The sequence below is a fragment of the Schistocerca nitens genome, chromosome 7, assembly GCF_023898315.1.
Source record: "Schistocerca nitens isolate TAMUIC-IGC-003100 chromosome 7, iqSchNite1.1, whole genome shotgun sequence".
NCBI classification, from domain to species: domain Eukaryota; kingdom Metazoa; phylum Arthropoda; class Insecta; order Orthoptera; family Acrididae; genus Schistocerca; species Schistocerca nitens.
In genome coordinates, this window is record NC_064620.1 from 164,526,843 (window position 1) to 164,542,233 (window position 15,391).

The 15,391-nt window shown below is 38.7% G+C and overlaps 1 protein-coding gene across 1 annotated transcript in view; it reads left to right on the forward strand.

Moving 5' to 3' along the window:
• The window catches only part of LOC126195379 (ATP-dependent RNA helicase DDX24), an 89,908-nt gene that overhangs the window by 62,876 nt on the left and 11,641 nt on the right, over window positions 1-15,391 (forward strand). The window contains exons 4-7 of the mRNA XM_049933959.1: window positions 5,568-5,725; window positions 10,773-10,918; window positions 11,244-11,515; window positions 12,264-12,598. Of these exons, the coding sequence (XP_049789916.1) occupies window positions 5,568-5,725; window positions 10,773-10,918; window positions 11,244-11,515; window positions 12,264-12,598 (911 nt within the window). The remainder of the gene's footprint in view (window positions 1-5,567; window positions 5,726-10,772; window positions 10,919-11,243; window positions 11,516-12,263; window positions 12,599-15,391) is intronic.

Consider the following 15,391-nt stretch of genomic DNA (forward strand, 5'->3'; position numbering starts at 1 on the left):
AGGAGAAGATAACATTCCATCAGAATTTCTAAAATCACTGGGGGAAAACACAACAATTTCTAAAATCAGTGGAGGAAATGGCAACAAAATGACCCTTCTAATTGATGTGTAGAATGTACCAGTCTGGTGATATACCATCTGACTTTTGGAAAAATTTCAGCTACGCAATTCAGAAGACTGCAGTCGCACAATCAGCGTAACATCTCATGCATCCAAATTGTTAACAAGGATAATATACAGAAGAATGGAAAAGAAAATTGAGGATGTGCTAAATGACGATCAGTTTGGCTTTAGAAAAGGGAAAGGCAACTGAGAGGCAATTCTGAAATTGCGGTTGACAATGGAAGCAAGACTAAAGAAAACTCGAGACACATTCATTGGATTTGTCGACCTGGAAAAAGTGTTCAACAATGTAAACTGGTGCAAGATGTTCGAAATTTTGAGAAAAATAGGGGTGAGCTATAGGGAGAGATGGGTAATGTACAGTACAATATGTACAAGTACCAAGAGGTAATAATAAGAGTTAATGACCAAGAACAAAGTGCTCTGATTAAAAAGGGTGTAAGGCAAGGGTGTAGTCTTTCACCCCTACCATGTGTGTACACCGAAGAAGCAATGATGAAAGTAAAATAAAGGTTCAGGAGTGGAATTAAAATTCAAGGTGGAAGAATATCAGTGATATGATTCCCTGATTGCATTGCTATTCTGAGTGAAAGTGAAGAAGAATTACATGATGTGCTGAATGGAATGAACGATCTAATGGGTACAGAATACAGACTAAGAGTACATCGAAGAAAGACAAGAGTAATAAGTAGCAGAAATGAGAACAGCAAGAAACTGATCATTGGGATTGATGGTCACAAGGTAGATGAAGTTAAGGAATTCTGTTACCTAGGCAGCAAAATAACCAATGATGGGCAGAGCAAGGAGGACATTGAAAGCAGACTAGCACTGGCAAAAAGGGCATTCCTGGCCAAGAGAATTCTACTAATATCCAACACAGACCATAATTTGAGGAAGAAAATTCTGCTACTGTACGTCTGGAGCACAGCATTGTTTGCTAGTGAAACATGTACTGTGGGAAAACCGGAACAGCAGATAATCGAAGCATTTGATATGTGGTGCTACAGGTGAATGTTGAAAATTAGGTGGACTGATAAGGTAAGGAATGAGGACCAGAAACGTAGAGGAAAGGAATATGTGGAAATTACTGACAAGGAGAAGGGGCAGGATGATAGGACATCTGTTAAAGACTTCAGGGAATGACTTCATGGTACTAGAGGGAGCTGTAGAGTGCAAAAACTGTAGAGGAAGACAGAGATTGGAATACATCCAGCAAATTATTGATGACGTAGGTTGCAAGTGCTACTCTGAGAGGAGGAGGTTGGCACAGTAGAGGAATTTGTGGCGGGCCGCATCAAACCAGTCAGAAGACTGATGACCTCCCATGTGGAGTGATTTGAGGAATGGTGATGACACAATGTTTGAGTTTAAGAAATTCTGGAATGTTTAAAGGGGGTGAGCAATTGAATCATATTCTCAGCCAGAATATTATCCTGACTACCTCTCCTTAAGGCCTGAAATGAGGAATATTGTACCCACTATTCTTCGCATCCTTCCCTGAGTGGTATTCCTTTGCCCAGTGAAACTAAGCAACATCCTTGTCCTTCCCTTCTCCACCACTGCTCCCAACCCCTTACCTCACATCTCATATCCCTGCAACAGACCTAGATGCAAGATCTGTCCCATATGACCTCTTACCAGCACCTACTCCAGTCCATTCAAGGCAGCTCCTACCCCATCAAAGATAGGGCTACCTATGAAAGCGGTCATGTGCTCTACAAACTAATTTGCAACCACTGTACTTTCTACGTAGGTATGACAGACAAGCTGTCTGTCCTCATTTATGGCCACTGACAAACTATGCCCAAAAGGCAACTGGACCATCCAGTTGCTTCACTTCAGTGGCAGCTTCACAGCATGCATCATATGGATCCTAACTACCAACACCAGCTTTTCTGAATTGCAAAAGGGGGGGCTCTCCATGCAGTATGAGTATATCCTATGTTCCCATAACCCCCTTGTGCAAATATTCGCTGTCCATGTTCTTCACATACATATCCCGTATCCCTTTCCCTGCTCCCCCTTTGCGCTACACAGCCTTCTATTCCACCAGTGCACTCACCAGCAATATTTGTCTCTTCGAGCCCCCCCCCCCCCCCCCAAAAATCTCCTGACTGCACATAAAACTGCTATCCTGTCCCCACACCCCTGCACATTCTTGCAAGCAGTGTTATACATTTCCCTATCCCTACTCTGCTATCCCTTCCCATCCCTGCCACAGCCTCCTCCTCACCCCCACAACCAATAGATTGCTTTTACCAGTTGCTGCACTCAGTCCAGCCTCAGCGGACAGAGACATTGGTCATGTATGTGGTCTTTTGTTGTGCCTGTCTGCAACTCAACATCTGTTCCATAGCAGTCAATCCTTTCATAATGTTATTCTTACTGGGGCCATTAACACCATATCCTAATCATTATTATCATTCAGCTATAGATTGCATAAATGCACTATGAGATGGCTAATGTGACACCTATTTAAATATACTAGACTACAAGAGTTTTGTATAAATTATTCTTGTGGCCAAGATAGACACGAAGCCCATGCCTACTACAGTAGTACAAGTTTATATGCCAACTAGCTCTGCAGATGATGAAGAAATTGATGAAATGTATGATGAGATAAAAGAAATTATTCAGGCAGTGAAGGGAGACAAAAATTTAATAGTCATGGGTGACTGGAATTCGAGAGTAGGAAAAGGGAGAGAAGGAAACATAGTGGGTGAATATGGATTGGGGGAGAGAAATGAAAGAGGAAGCCGTCTGGTAGAATTTTGCACAGAGCATAGCTTAATCATAGCTAACACGTGGTTCAAGAATCATAAAAGAAGGTTGTATACATGAAAGAATCCTGAAGGTACTGGAAGGAATCAGATAGATTATATAATGGTAAGACAGAGATTTAGGAACCAGGTTTTAAATTGTAAGACATTTCCAGCGGCAGATGTCAACTCTGACCACAATCTATTGGTTATGAACTGTAGATTAAAACTGAAGAAACTGCAAAAAGGTGGGAATTTAAGGAGATGGGACCTGGATAAACTGACTAAACTCTACCTTTTTACAAAAAGGTGTCACAGGCAATTGGCAACATGCAAATAATCAGTGTCCTTTGATAGTTACAATTTCCTTGCAAACAATCACACAAGATCATAAGTCACTGCTGTAGAGTTCATATCACAGCTCGTCTTCTAGTGCGGCTGAGGCTAGCTGGAGCGGTGTTTATATTCTCTTTGTATAGGTGCCGCCCCTGTCGTGGTGTCGTCCTAGTCAGCATTCTATTGGCTGACGTTGTCTCACAGTCTTCTCTGCTGTTTCATTCAGCCCAACGTGCCGGTGCTTGATGTTACACCAGAACAGCAACAAATACACCTCCTCCATTTTCCAGTTGCCTATCCTTTCGAAATACACTTAAATTTTTCTCAAAAATCTCACTGCTGTGAATTTCATGTTTCAATCAGCTTTCTGTACCTAGTATTATATGAGCCCAATGCTTTTCATCAGCCCTTCACACTCTGTTGCAAATGCTTCAGCAGTTTACCATTAGGATTTTAATGCTCTCTCCTGTGGGAGGCTTTCTTTCAATCTTACACTGATACTTCTGGATTTCGTACTGCTACTGTTATCTGGATTGTACGGAGAGTCGCCTGGTCTAAAAAACCGTTCTGTGCACCCCATACAGTGTCAGCTATCTGAGTAGCAGCCTATGATGTGTTGTGCACACATGATGTATTTAAGGGGACCCTACTGTTCTCAACTCTATGGCACAAGTCCAGGAAGTCACAGCTTAGCTTGTCACAGGACTTTCGAAGTCTCTGGTTAAGTCCTTCCACTCGACTCAAAACTGAAGAGCCACGATCAGTTCTGGGGACAATGTTGCAAATTCTGAGCTTTGTTTAAACTTCATGCACAAGGCTAGCCTCCTCAATCTTCTCTGCCAGTTGCTGGAATGATCCGAGAAAGACCTCGGAGCCTAGATGACAGGCATTATGTGTTCCAATGTGCGCCACAATCTGCAGTTGGTTTTACCCTGTTCCCTCAGTGGCTGCTGGAACAGCCTTTTCAGCATGTTGAATGAGACCCCCAGGTGTGGTGTCACCGCTAGACACCACACTTGCTAGGTGGTAACTTAAATCGGCCGCGGTCCTGTAGTACATGTCGGACCCGCGTGTCGCCACTGTGTAATCGCAAACCTAGCGCCACCACATGGCAGGTCACAAGACACGGACATGACCTCAGCCCAGTTGTACGGACGACATAGCTTGCGACCAGACCTACCAAGTCTTCCTCTCATTTGCCGAGAGACTGATAGAATAGCCTTCAGCTTATTCCATAGCTACTACCTAGCAAGGCGCCATTTGTATCAGTGCTTATAGCTTACTACTATTCAAGAGATGTATTCTAACAATAGAATAAAGTTAAGTATATTATTCCAGCTACGTACTGTTCTTCTTATTCATTAATAAGTCTCATGTTCCAGTACTTCACGCCCGTCTGCGTTAGTTTAGCGTGCACTTTCAGCCACTTCGATCTACAAGGTGTTGGCCCTGCTGCCGACACATCACCAGGCATACACACTGAGTGCACCTGGTGTCCTTTCCTGTCCCTTGCTGCCATATCTGTAATGGGTACCATCATTCACGATACATATGAATTGCTGACAGTTAATAGACCCCTACCCTTTTGTGTTTGCCTCCTCCTAACACTGCACAAAACAGGTTTCCCCAAAACAGCTGCAGTGAGACCGACTGGCCCAGTTTCACTGAAACATAGCACCTCAGACTTGTTAGTTGGGGGATTGGTGCAACACCCTGAGTTGTCCATGGTCCCTGTCCACCCCATACGGGATGCCTAGATCTACTATTGACATGCCATATCTTGTGGTATTACCATAATGTTCGTTCACTGATACTAGTTGATACATTGTTTGCTGTTGAAAATGGTGAAAGCTGAAATGAATAAGGCAAAATAAGTGAATAAATTCTGTGGTCAAAACATATCAAAGTGTTTGTGGGGTCTTTATTAATGCTATTACTAAGCTGTGACATAACATTGCAATCAGTTAAAACATATAACAATCAAAAAATGTTAAAACATTGTCTATTATGTAAATAGGGAGAGCGGGTCTAAAGAAAGCAATAAAATAAATATTAAATAGGATATATTTAGAAATTATGAGGTCAGACGAGGAACATGGCAATTCTGTGTGTTCATCATCCGTAATCTGTAGCTGTTGAAATATCACATTATAGGAAGCCTGGTTGTCTTTATTATTGACTAATATGGTGAAGAACATGGGGCAAGAACGGTAAAGAAAATCATCATGTCGCTATCAAAACTTGATTGCCAAAAGAAGCAATAATTTTTATGCACTCAAAATTTAACATCATTGTTGTTTTTTTTTAATTTTGAGGGTGATAGACAATAACATGTGTGGCTTGTTTCAGAGGCTCAAGAAAGTAATGGTGACATCAGTAAATGTGACTCAATAAGCCAAGAGAAATCTGGAGGAAAACTTTATGCTCTTGTACTGACACCAACCAGGGAATTAGCCATACAAGTACGAAATCATTTGGTTGCAGTTGCAAAATATACTGGCATAAAGGTTTGTTTTTATTGATTTATATGATAATGTGGTATTTATGGTATTAAGCACAAAACAAAATGGATAGAGAAGAATCTAAAATTGTTATGTTAGAGAAGAAACAGGCATGTCTGCCTATGATCAGGAGGGGGAGACTGTGCAAAAATGACAATGAACAGTGTAAAGAAAGTGAACTGGAATTTTTACCATGTAAAATTTAAATGTTACAAATACTGACAAGGTATGATGCAGACTAATACAGCAAAGAGAGAGGAAACAGAAAAGATAGGGGAAGGGGGACTTACATTAAAGGAATTGAAGAATGAACACTTTATTTGCAGAATACTCAGACATACAGAATAGAAGGGTTTGGGTTAGTTAAACATTAATCAAAAGTAAAGCTATTAAGAAAAGTGTAAAATTATGGGAACACACAATGGCTGTCCAGTAGTTAACTTCAAGAGGCAAATTTCTGAATACTGTTGATAGATTCATATAAAAATGAAAAAAAAAGACTTCTAGCTTTTGGAACTATTAAATCCTTTATCAGGGAGGAGAGAGGCATAGATTGGGGGAGATTTGAAGGGAGGGACAGGTCACTCAGGCCCTAGGATGTGAGGGGCCTACCTGTTAAGGGGCTCCGGAACGCCCTATACTTGCAATGTTAAAATAACACTTATAAATTACATCTTTCCTCACAAAGTATTTGAGGTAGGAAGTTGAACTTTTTACAGATTATTTATTGGAATATGGGCTACAACTTAACACAGGGATTTTACAAAATTTTAGTTCAGTTATTAAAGATGATTTTTTTTTCAATTGTAATGAAAATTCACAATATTTTTTTGCAATTTTTTATTTATGTATTCAAAAATATAGTTTTTTGGAAAAAGGCTGTGTTAAATCATGCAGAAGGTACTGTGTAACATTTACTGAAAGTTTGAAACAAATATGTTTGGAAGATCCTTAGAAAACATGTAATTAGTATGAGAAAATAAAAGTTTTGGGAATCGAGCGACAAAGATTGGATTAACTTTTTAGTGCATTCCAGGTCCATAGGATGGATTATCTTCATCCTCTGCAAACTCCTCCTCCAGCTTCCTCTTGTTCCTCCTCCTGTTTACTCTTGCTTGTATTTCTAGACTCTTTACAGTCATGTCTGCAGCCCGAAGGCGTTCCTTGTCTAAAGCAAGCATCGCTCGTACCATGTTAGAACCTATCTTCATTCCCATATTTCTAAATACCTTTGGCTTTCCAACATTTCTCCTTTTCTTAAAAGCCTTCAGAGGATTTCTAATAACTTTACTTTTACTCATTATTATACTTCAACAAAACAGAGACTCAAGAAACAGAATTAATTACGAATATTTTCGAGATAACGACAGAGTAAATAAACATGAAACAATCGACAATCACACCAGCGATATATATTGAACCATCACAGGTTAGCCACAACACATACTTTATCTCACATCACTAAAATGTACCTGATGGACACGGACGTTAATAATAACACCATTTGACAGCAGTTTAACAGCGCCACAGTGGGTCACGCCCATGTAGAACACATTTCAGAAAAAATTTAAAAATAGTTGTAGTCTTCGGAATTGAATAAATTATATATCTATTGAAAGGTAATAGTCTGCTGATTCAGAAAACGCAAAAAAGTAAAAATTGAACTTTTCATGATTTTGAGCCTTTCCGGAGCCCCTTAAGAGAACTTCTGTGTATCTGTTGGCAGTACTCAGAATTGCGCCTCGTGAAGGTAAGTTACGGCGAGTCATTTTGTCTTCTTGTAACTAAAAGCTTAGCAGTTGTGCGCATGGGTATGGCTGTCCGTCTGTCTGTTTATTCATCAGTACATCCGTCTTCCCGCTCACCCACCCTTTGCAGCAGCAGCAGCAGTTGTTCATCTTTTCTTTTTTTGTAGTATTGGATTTATGGAAATAATTACAAAGGAGTATTTGAGAGTTTTTCAGTATGTAACAAAATCTTTAAAATAATTGTAAACAATAGATGTAGTATCGATTTCAAATCAGTACTTCACATCTCAGTGGGAACATAAGCAAATCTCCAGTTCCTTGTAAACTCATGTTGTGGAGCAAGCATCACTCTTGTTGTACAGCCAGATGTGTTCTGTGTTAAAGCTTTGTGTTTTGTCAGTGTAAGAGACAAAGTTGTCCTAATTCATCTTTGGATGAATTATGCTCCAACAAGAGGACTCACTATTTTGCAGGGACTGAATTTTAATTGATTGCTTTTCATTTGTTATGGGAGAGTAATGCTTACTATGGTACATCCTCTCATTGTAGGCAAGGATAAGACACATCTGGTCTATATCCAAAATCTAATGTGGCGAATGGAACCAAACCTATAGTATTAGGTCTGAAGATTTAAAGTATTTTAAGATAAATAGCTCATCCATTTTTAAAAAATATGTATAACTTAATTGTACCAAGGTGGATCATACTTTAAAATATTTGTATGTGTAATAAAAACAGTTATTAGTAACACAAACAATAACCGAGGGAGGAATGATTGAGCATCATTCCTCTAATAATTTGATGATGCATTTAGCATTGTTCTTGCATTTTTCTAATATCAGTTGTCCTATGGTGCTCAGAGAGTGCAGAATTATCCAATATGAAGACTGGACCTGAGTTTAACAATTATGCTCATAGACTCCTAGCACATTATGATTTTTTTTTTAGTATCATGTATGTGCGTAGAATATAACGGAATTGATAATTGTAGAAGGGACAGATCACAGTTCATTAAAGATGTCTGTTATTAGATAGAACAATCGTAATCAAGTACATGATCACTTAAAACAAAACTCAGCAGCATCATGGTGAATGTAATCCTTATACGTGGGTGGCAGACGATGAGAATGACAACTATGTCAGAGACAAGGAGGATGTTATTGTAAGTTGAAAACAGTACCGTGAGAAGCTTTCTTCTGGAATTAACACAGTATGGGCAATGGAGCAGTTAGGCAACTTACATTGGAACCAACAGTCTTACACAGCAAAATAGAGAATGCACATCAGTGTCTGAAGAATTATAAATCCCATGGCGTAGACAGTGTATCTGGGGAGTTGATCAGAGAAATGGCGCAAGGGATACAAGAAAGGATTAATTAGGAAGTGCTCCAACTACGAAACTATTGAGCCCATATCCCATCCAAGCATTATTTTCTCAGACAGAGCTGTGCCCTATCCCCCACAACTGTATGACATCTATGTTGGACATGTCATCAGGAAAGCTTGTGATGGTTGGAGTAAAGGTGTCTTAATTATTGGAAAAACTGTTAACAACCTTCGATTTGTCAAAGACACTGCGCTTTTAGCCAGCAGCAAAGAACAACTTGCTGAGCTACTAACAGAAGTAAATAATATTAGTGTATAATGTGGATTAGAAGTCAATATTAGCAAGTCCAGAGTCAATATAACTCACAGGTCCATCAAAGGAACTGGAAGTCATGCTTTCTTTCAGCTAAGTCGGGTCAACCATTTGTGGCACGAGAAATTTTGAGAGTAAGATGAGAAGACAGATTACAGTAGTGCAGGAGGCTATCAAGCAGCTCAGCAAGATCTTGCAGAAAAGAACAAATGTGAGCCATACAAAGATCTGGCTTGTTGAAACACTCGTGTTTTCTGTCTACTTTTACAGTTGTGAAACATGGACCCTTAAGGCCAGAGACAAGCAACGTATTGAGCTTTGATGCTGGTGCAAGATACTGCACGTAAAATTGACGGAAAGAACAACTAATCTGTCGATTATTGAGTAACTGAGTATCTCCAGGTGCCTTTCTTCTCACTGCCACAAAAAGTTGTCCAGTTCTTTCACCATATTGTGAGAAGATATGGAGTAAATATAGAAAAAATAATCAAGGAAGTATGTATTGAGGACACAAGACTGAGGGAGAGAACTGCGTCTGGGTCGATTAACTAAATCAAGATGATCTTTGGTCTGCATCTTCAGCAGGCTATAAGAGAAGCTGGTAACCATCTGGGATGGACATGCTTGGATCATAGGATTGTGAACTCTGCAATGAATAGAATGACTTGTGATAATGACAGTGATGGTGTTCCTAGTGAAAAGTTCGTAAATATTAGAAGTCATTTTGCAATACCTTTTTTTGTTAGAGATTTTGACTACTGAATTTGTGAGGTGAAATGTGTGCAGAATCATAAACCATTGTACAATCACTAATGAGATGATTTACTTTTTGGCTGTGAGTTGTGTGCACATATATTTCATTGGATTATTTTTCTTATTTTGCACTTCAGACTGTACATGTCCATTGGTGATGCCTCTGTACATGATAAATATGATTTGCAGTTAGAAAGAAAAGGGGAAAAAAAGAAAAAAAAAAGTGGTTGTTGCTAGAGACTAAGTAGCTACATATTCCACACAGCTATAACTTTAAGTGGTCTGTTAACAAAATTTCGATATGGGTTGTGAACTGTCATTATTACTTATGTACTGCAATTAACAATGGATGTGACAATAAACAGCCTTACAAGTTATGAGGTCTAATAAGTGATTAGATTTCTCAGCATTGGAGATGATGATACATGCCATTTTATTCATTCTTTTTAAATGTGCGGACCCACTTCACTGAAGGAAGGAAAATGAGGCTTTAGGGAAGGCACGTCCAATTTTTATAGTGGTAAGAGGAGTTGCAGACTTGGCATCTGGACTACCTTGCTAGCTGTGTGTGGGTGAATTTTATGTGGAGGATTTTCTGAAAGATTAATGATGGCTGAAAATTGTATATAACAGTTTACATTGTTGTGGATAGTCGCAAAATTTTCATTTTTGAAATGTGACTCCTGCATAACCAATCTGCCTTTTCTTTTGCTATTCACCTTATACGGCTAAAATATTCTTATGTATCTACAGATAACTATGCCTGTTAAATAAAAATTGAATCGTTCAACAGTACGCATGTGTATGTTTAAATGTTTGTCTCTGCCTACAAGCAAGTTAGTTGTTGTCAGGCTGATGTCATATTGTTTGGCCCATATTATTCACATTGATAATAGTATAAATTCTTTGTCAGGTTTCAGTTGTGGTGGGAGGCCTCTCTGCAGAAAAGCAGGAGAGACTGCTTCGCAAGTGTCCAGACATTGTTGTAGCAACTCCTGGAAGGCTTTGGGAGCTCATTCAAGAAGGGAACCTTCACCTGTCTCAAGTTGATGATATAAGGTAATGTTAAAAATGAATTTCTATCTTTTTCAGTGTATGTATGTTTGTCATGTGGACAGTACATAAAAACGATGTTGTAGCTTTCCATGTATTTATTCATTGATCAAAAATTCGAAATGGAATACACAAAGATGGGAAATCTTGGCTGTGAATGCATTTTTCCTGGAAAATGTAATTTGTATGGGAAACTGACTTGAAATATTCAAATCATATTGCTCTAGTGGTGACACTAGTTTTTGGAAATATGCAGACTAATTTGCTGTCATAATGTAAGTAAGAGAGAGAAACCTAAGGAAAAAAAAAACAAAATTATTTCCTGTCTTAGGTATCTTGCAATTGATGAAACGGATCGAATGCTTGAGAGGGGCCATTATGAAGAACTGCAGAAACTTTTGGAACGTATCAATCTTGATGAGGGTAGGAAAAGTAGTCGGCAGAACTTTGTTTTTTCTGCAACACTTACACTTGTGCATGAACCGCCAAGACATTTAAAGGGTCAGGCAAGGAAACGTCTGACACCTGGCCAAAAATTGCAGGGCATCATCTCATTACTGGGAATAACAAATCCAAAGGTTGTAGATATCACCCAGGAAAAAGGTAAATACTGTGAATAAATCATAATTCCCCCATAGAGTAACTCAAGTGTACGTGATTAGTGTTAACATTAATGAATACAGTTTTCTTTTAGTCAGTCTCGTGCAACTACACTTAAAAATAACGCTTTGTTATAAATAGAAATTTATCAGTGGAGAAGAAGTTGTCCAGGAGAAATGATTGTAAGTTAAATTTAAAACTTGCCTTGCTACAGTCAGACATTTTATGTTATCGAGCAAATGATAAAAAATTTTTGTTGCTGCATTTTGAACTTCTTTCTGAGCCACTGGCAGCTTTAATAATTGGTAATAAAGCTCTTTTTCCCTCTAGTGTTGTAGATATGCACATCACTGTTCTTTTCAAATTGTGATGGATTATTTATGATGATGAATTTGTGCAAATATATTGTGACAGCACAGTTAAAATACCTAGCTCCTTGAAGAGGTACCTACATGAAGTCCGTGGGTGAACGCCATATATTATTCTTACTGCTCACTTTTGTATAATCAATACTTTTTTCCCTTACTTGCACCAATATCTTCTCACACACCCTGTGCATGACATTTACATAAATAGTGCTTGGACACTTGTTGTGACTACTTTGAATACCTACTTAAACGTAATACAAGGAAAACTTTCAGTTAAATTTTGCTTGCCATGTTTGCTGTGATTTTAGTGTTAAGTATCTCTTGTACATAATTTTGTTGCATCTGAATTGTCAGTAAATCAGGCTTTCTTTTCTGGTTTTTAGGTACAGCAGGAACATTGCTCGAGTCACGCATTTGCTGTACCCTGGAGGAGAAAGATGAGTACCTGTATTACTTATTACAGCGACATCCTGGTCGCACTCTGGTGTTTTGCAACAGTATCAGCTGTGTGCGGCGCCTCACACAGTTGCTGCAGCTGCTACAATGTAACCCCCTTCCTCTCCATGCTAATATGGTACAACGTCAGCGGCTCAAAAACCTGGATCGCTTTCGCAATGATCCAAATAGTGTCTTGTTGGCTACTGATGTTGCAGCTCGCGGACTTGACATTCCTGGCGTGGAACATGTCATACATTATCAAGTGCCTCGCACATCTGAGGTAATGTTTTGCTTCTAAATATCAGTACTGTGTAAACTAGTAAAGATAAATAGATCAAGTTATACATCCCTGAGAAACACTGAAATATACCGCTCTAGCACATAAAGAAAGACGACAAAAAAATCAAGCTTTGGAATCCTAGTGTTTCAAGTACAGATAAGGGAAGGGAAAAGGAAGGGAGGGAGGAGTGGGAGAGAGAATGGAAATGAAAGAAAATCAAGGAATGGGAGGGTACAACTACAATTTTAGTCAGTTTTATGTCTCACGGCTTGGTGCTGAACACTCTCAAATCTGGACATTTAGTTTGGTTATTGGTTTTCAACTTCCATAGTGGGTCTGAGAAACCTATGACCAAATGTGAACACAAGACAGACTATGTTATTGTTGGGTTTGACATCCCAAAAATGAGAAAACAAATAACAGTTCTTAGGAGTCTAGACAGAGTACTTATTTCTGTCAGTTGCTTCTGTTATTTGTGGATTCAGAACTTGTTGCTGATTCTCACTTTTATCATTGTCTGGTATCTTAGTGAATTTAAACATTACATTTTCACGCACAAACTGATTAGCAACATATCTATAGACTGCTGTTGATAATCTCTCTTCTTGTGGCAAAGGTACTTATTTCTTCCACTACAGCCTTTCTAGGACCATGGATAAGCCCCTTCATGGATAACATTTTCTTCTCCTTTCTCTTGTCTGCTAGTATTCTTCCAAACTCTGTAGTCTTATCTGCTCAATTGGTGACACACTATCCTTTTCCTTTATCCTCGCCTATCATTGATGTGTGGTGTAATGGTAACTGTGTACTTGCTCTTCTAGTTTTCCTTCAGAGTCCATCAACCACTTAGTTCCTGTCCTTTTTTTTTCGCTTGTCCTGCCATTTTTTCCCATATTTTGGTCATTCTGTCCATATTCACCTTGATGTCCTGTCCTGCAAATCTTGTCCTTTTCATTCTGATTTCTCCTAATGTTTTCCTCATACTCTGGAAGAGTTCTACTGTAGGTCCTTGCATCCATGTCTCACTACCATTTTTGTGATGTAGTATTTTGCAGTTCTATGCTATGTCTTTCAAGTGTTATCATTTCAGCCACTTACAGTACTGCATTCCTCACTTTGCATGTAATGTTTGATCTCGGCATCTGTAGATATATTATTTTTATTGTACATATCTCTGGTCATGCAGAAGGCTGACATCATCTTCTCTATCTACACATACTTGATTACTCTGCAGTTCACATTCGAGTGTTTGGTGAAGAGTTCATAGAATCACTTTCAGAATATTTCTTAACCGATTCATTCTCGATTAGTGCATGGTAAAAACGAACACCTGAATCTTCCTGTGCAAGCTTTGATTTTCCTTATTTTATTGTGGTGTTCATTTCACCCGATGTAAGTGGGAGTCAACAAAATACATCGCCATTCGGAGGAGGAAGTTGGTGATAGAGATTTAGTGCAAAGATCTTGCCACAACAAAAAAGTGCCTTTGTTTTAATCTCATCCTAATTTGCTTATTATATCCATGACTCTCTCCCCTCAGTTTCTTGATAATACAAAACAAGTTGCCCATCTTTGAATGTTTTGAATGTATTCTGTCCTATCTGGGAAGGATCCTGTACCGCACTGCAATACTCCAGAAAAGGATGGACAAGTATAGTGTAATCAATCCCATTGGTTGATTTGTTGCATCTCCTAAGTGTTGTGCCAATAAAACGCAGTCTTTGGTTCACATTGTGCACAATGATTTGTATCTGATGATTCCAATTGTAATCCCTAGGTGTTTAATTGAATCTACAACATTTAAATTTGTGTTATTTATTGAAAAACTGAAGTTTGGGAAAAAAAAATGGTAGTTGTGTGGACGACCTCACACTTACTGTTTAGAGTCCTGTGCCCTTTCTGACAGGAAATCATGAGTCCAGTTGCACAACTGAGACAGCACTACATAGGCACACAGTTTGATTAGTAGCCACTTGCGAGGAACAATGTCAAAAGTCTTTAGGAATCAGCTTGAGCTCCCCATTGATTGCACTCATTACTCTGTGTGAATAAAGAACCACTTGGGTTTCACAAGAACAGTATTCTCTGAATCATTGCTGGTTGTGTGTCAGTAGATCGTTTTCATCAAGTTATTTCGTAATGTTCGAATACAGCATATTACAAAATCCTGCTTCAGATCAATGTCAATGATATGGGCCTTTAATTCAGCAGTTTACTTCTCCTTCCTGTCTTGTGTCCTTAGGTGTGGATATTTTATTTAGCAAGTGGTTGTATATGATTGCTAAAATAGGAGCTGTTTCATCAGAGAACCTAACTAGTATATAATAAGGGCTGAATGACATTCCTTAATTGATTTAAGATGCTTTACTACACTGAGGGTATGTACTTCCAAATTACTCATATTGGCAGTTGTTGATTCAAATCCAGGAATATTTACTGCCTGTTCTGTGGTGAAGGAATTTCAGAAAATTGTGTTAAGTAGCTCCACTTTTGTGGCGCTGTCATTATTAACAGTACCATTGTTATCAACCAGTGGAGATATTGATTGTGCATTGTCACTAGTATATTTTACGTACAACCAGAATCTCTCTGGATTTTCTACCAGTGTTTGAGATAGGGTCTTGCTATATAAACTATTAAAATCATCTGGCATTCAAATACGCACTAACTTTTGAGCATCTCAAAATTGTTCACAATTTTGGAGATTTTGTGTTCTTTTAAATTGAACATTCTTATTTTCATTGCTTCTGGAACAGTGCACTGGCCTGATATTGTGTGCCGTGGGAGATCTAT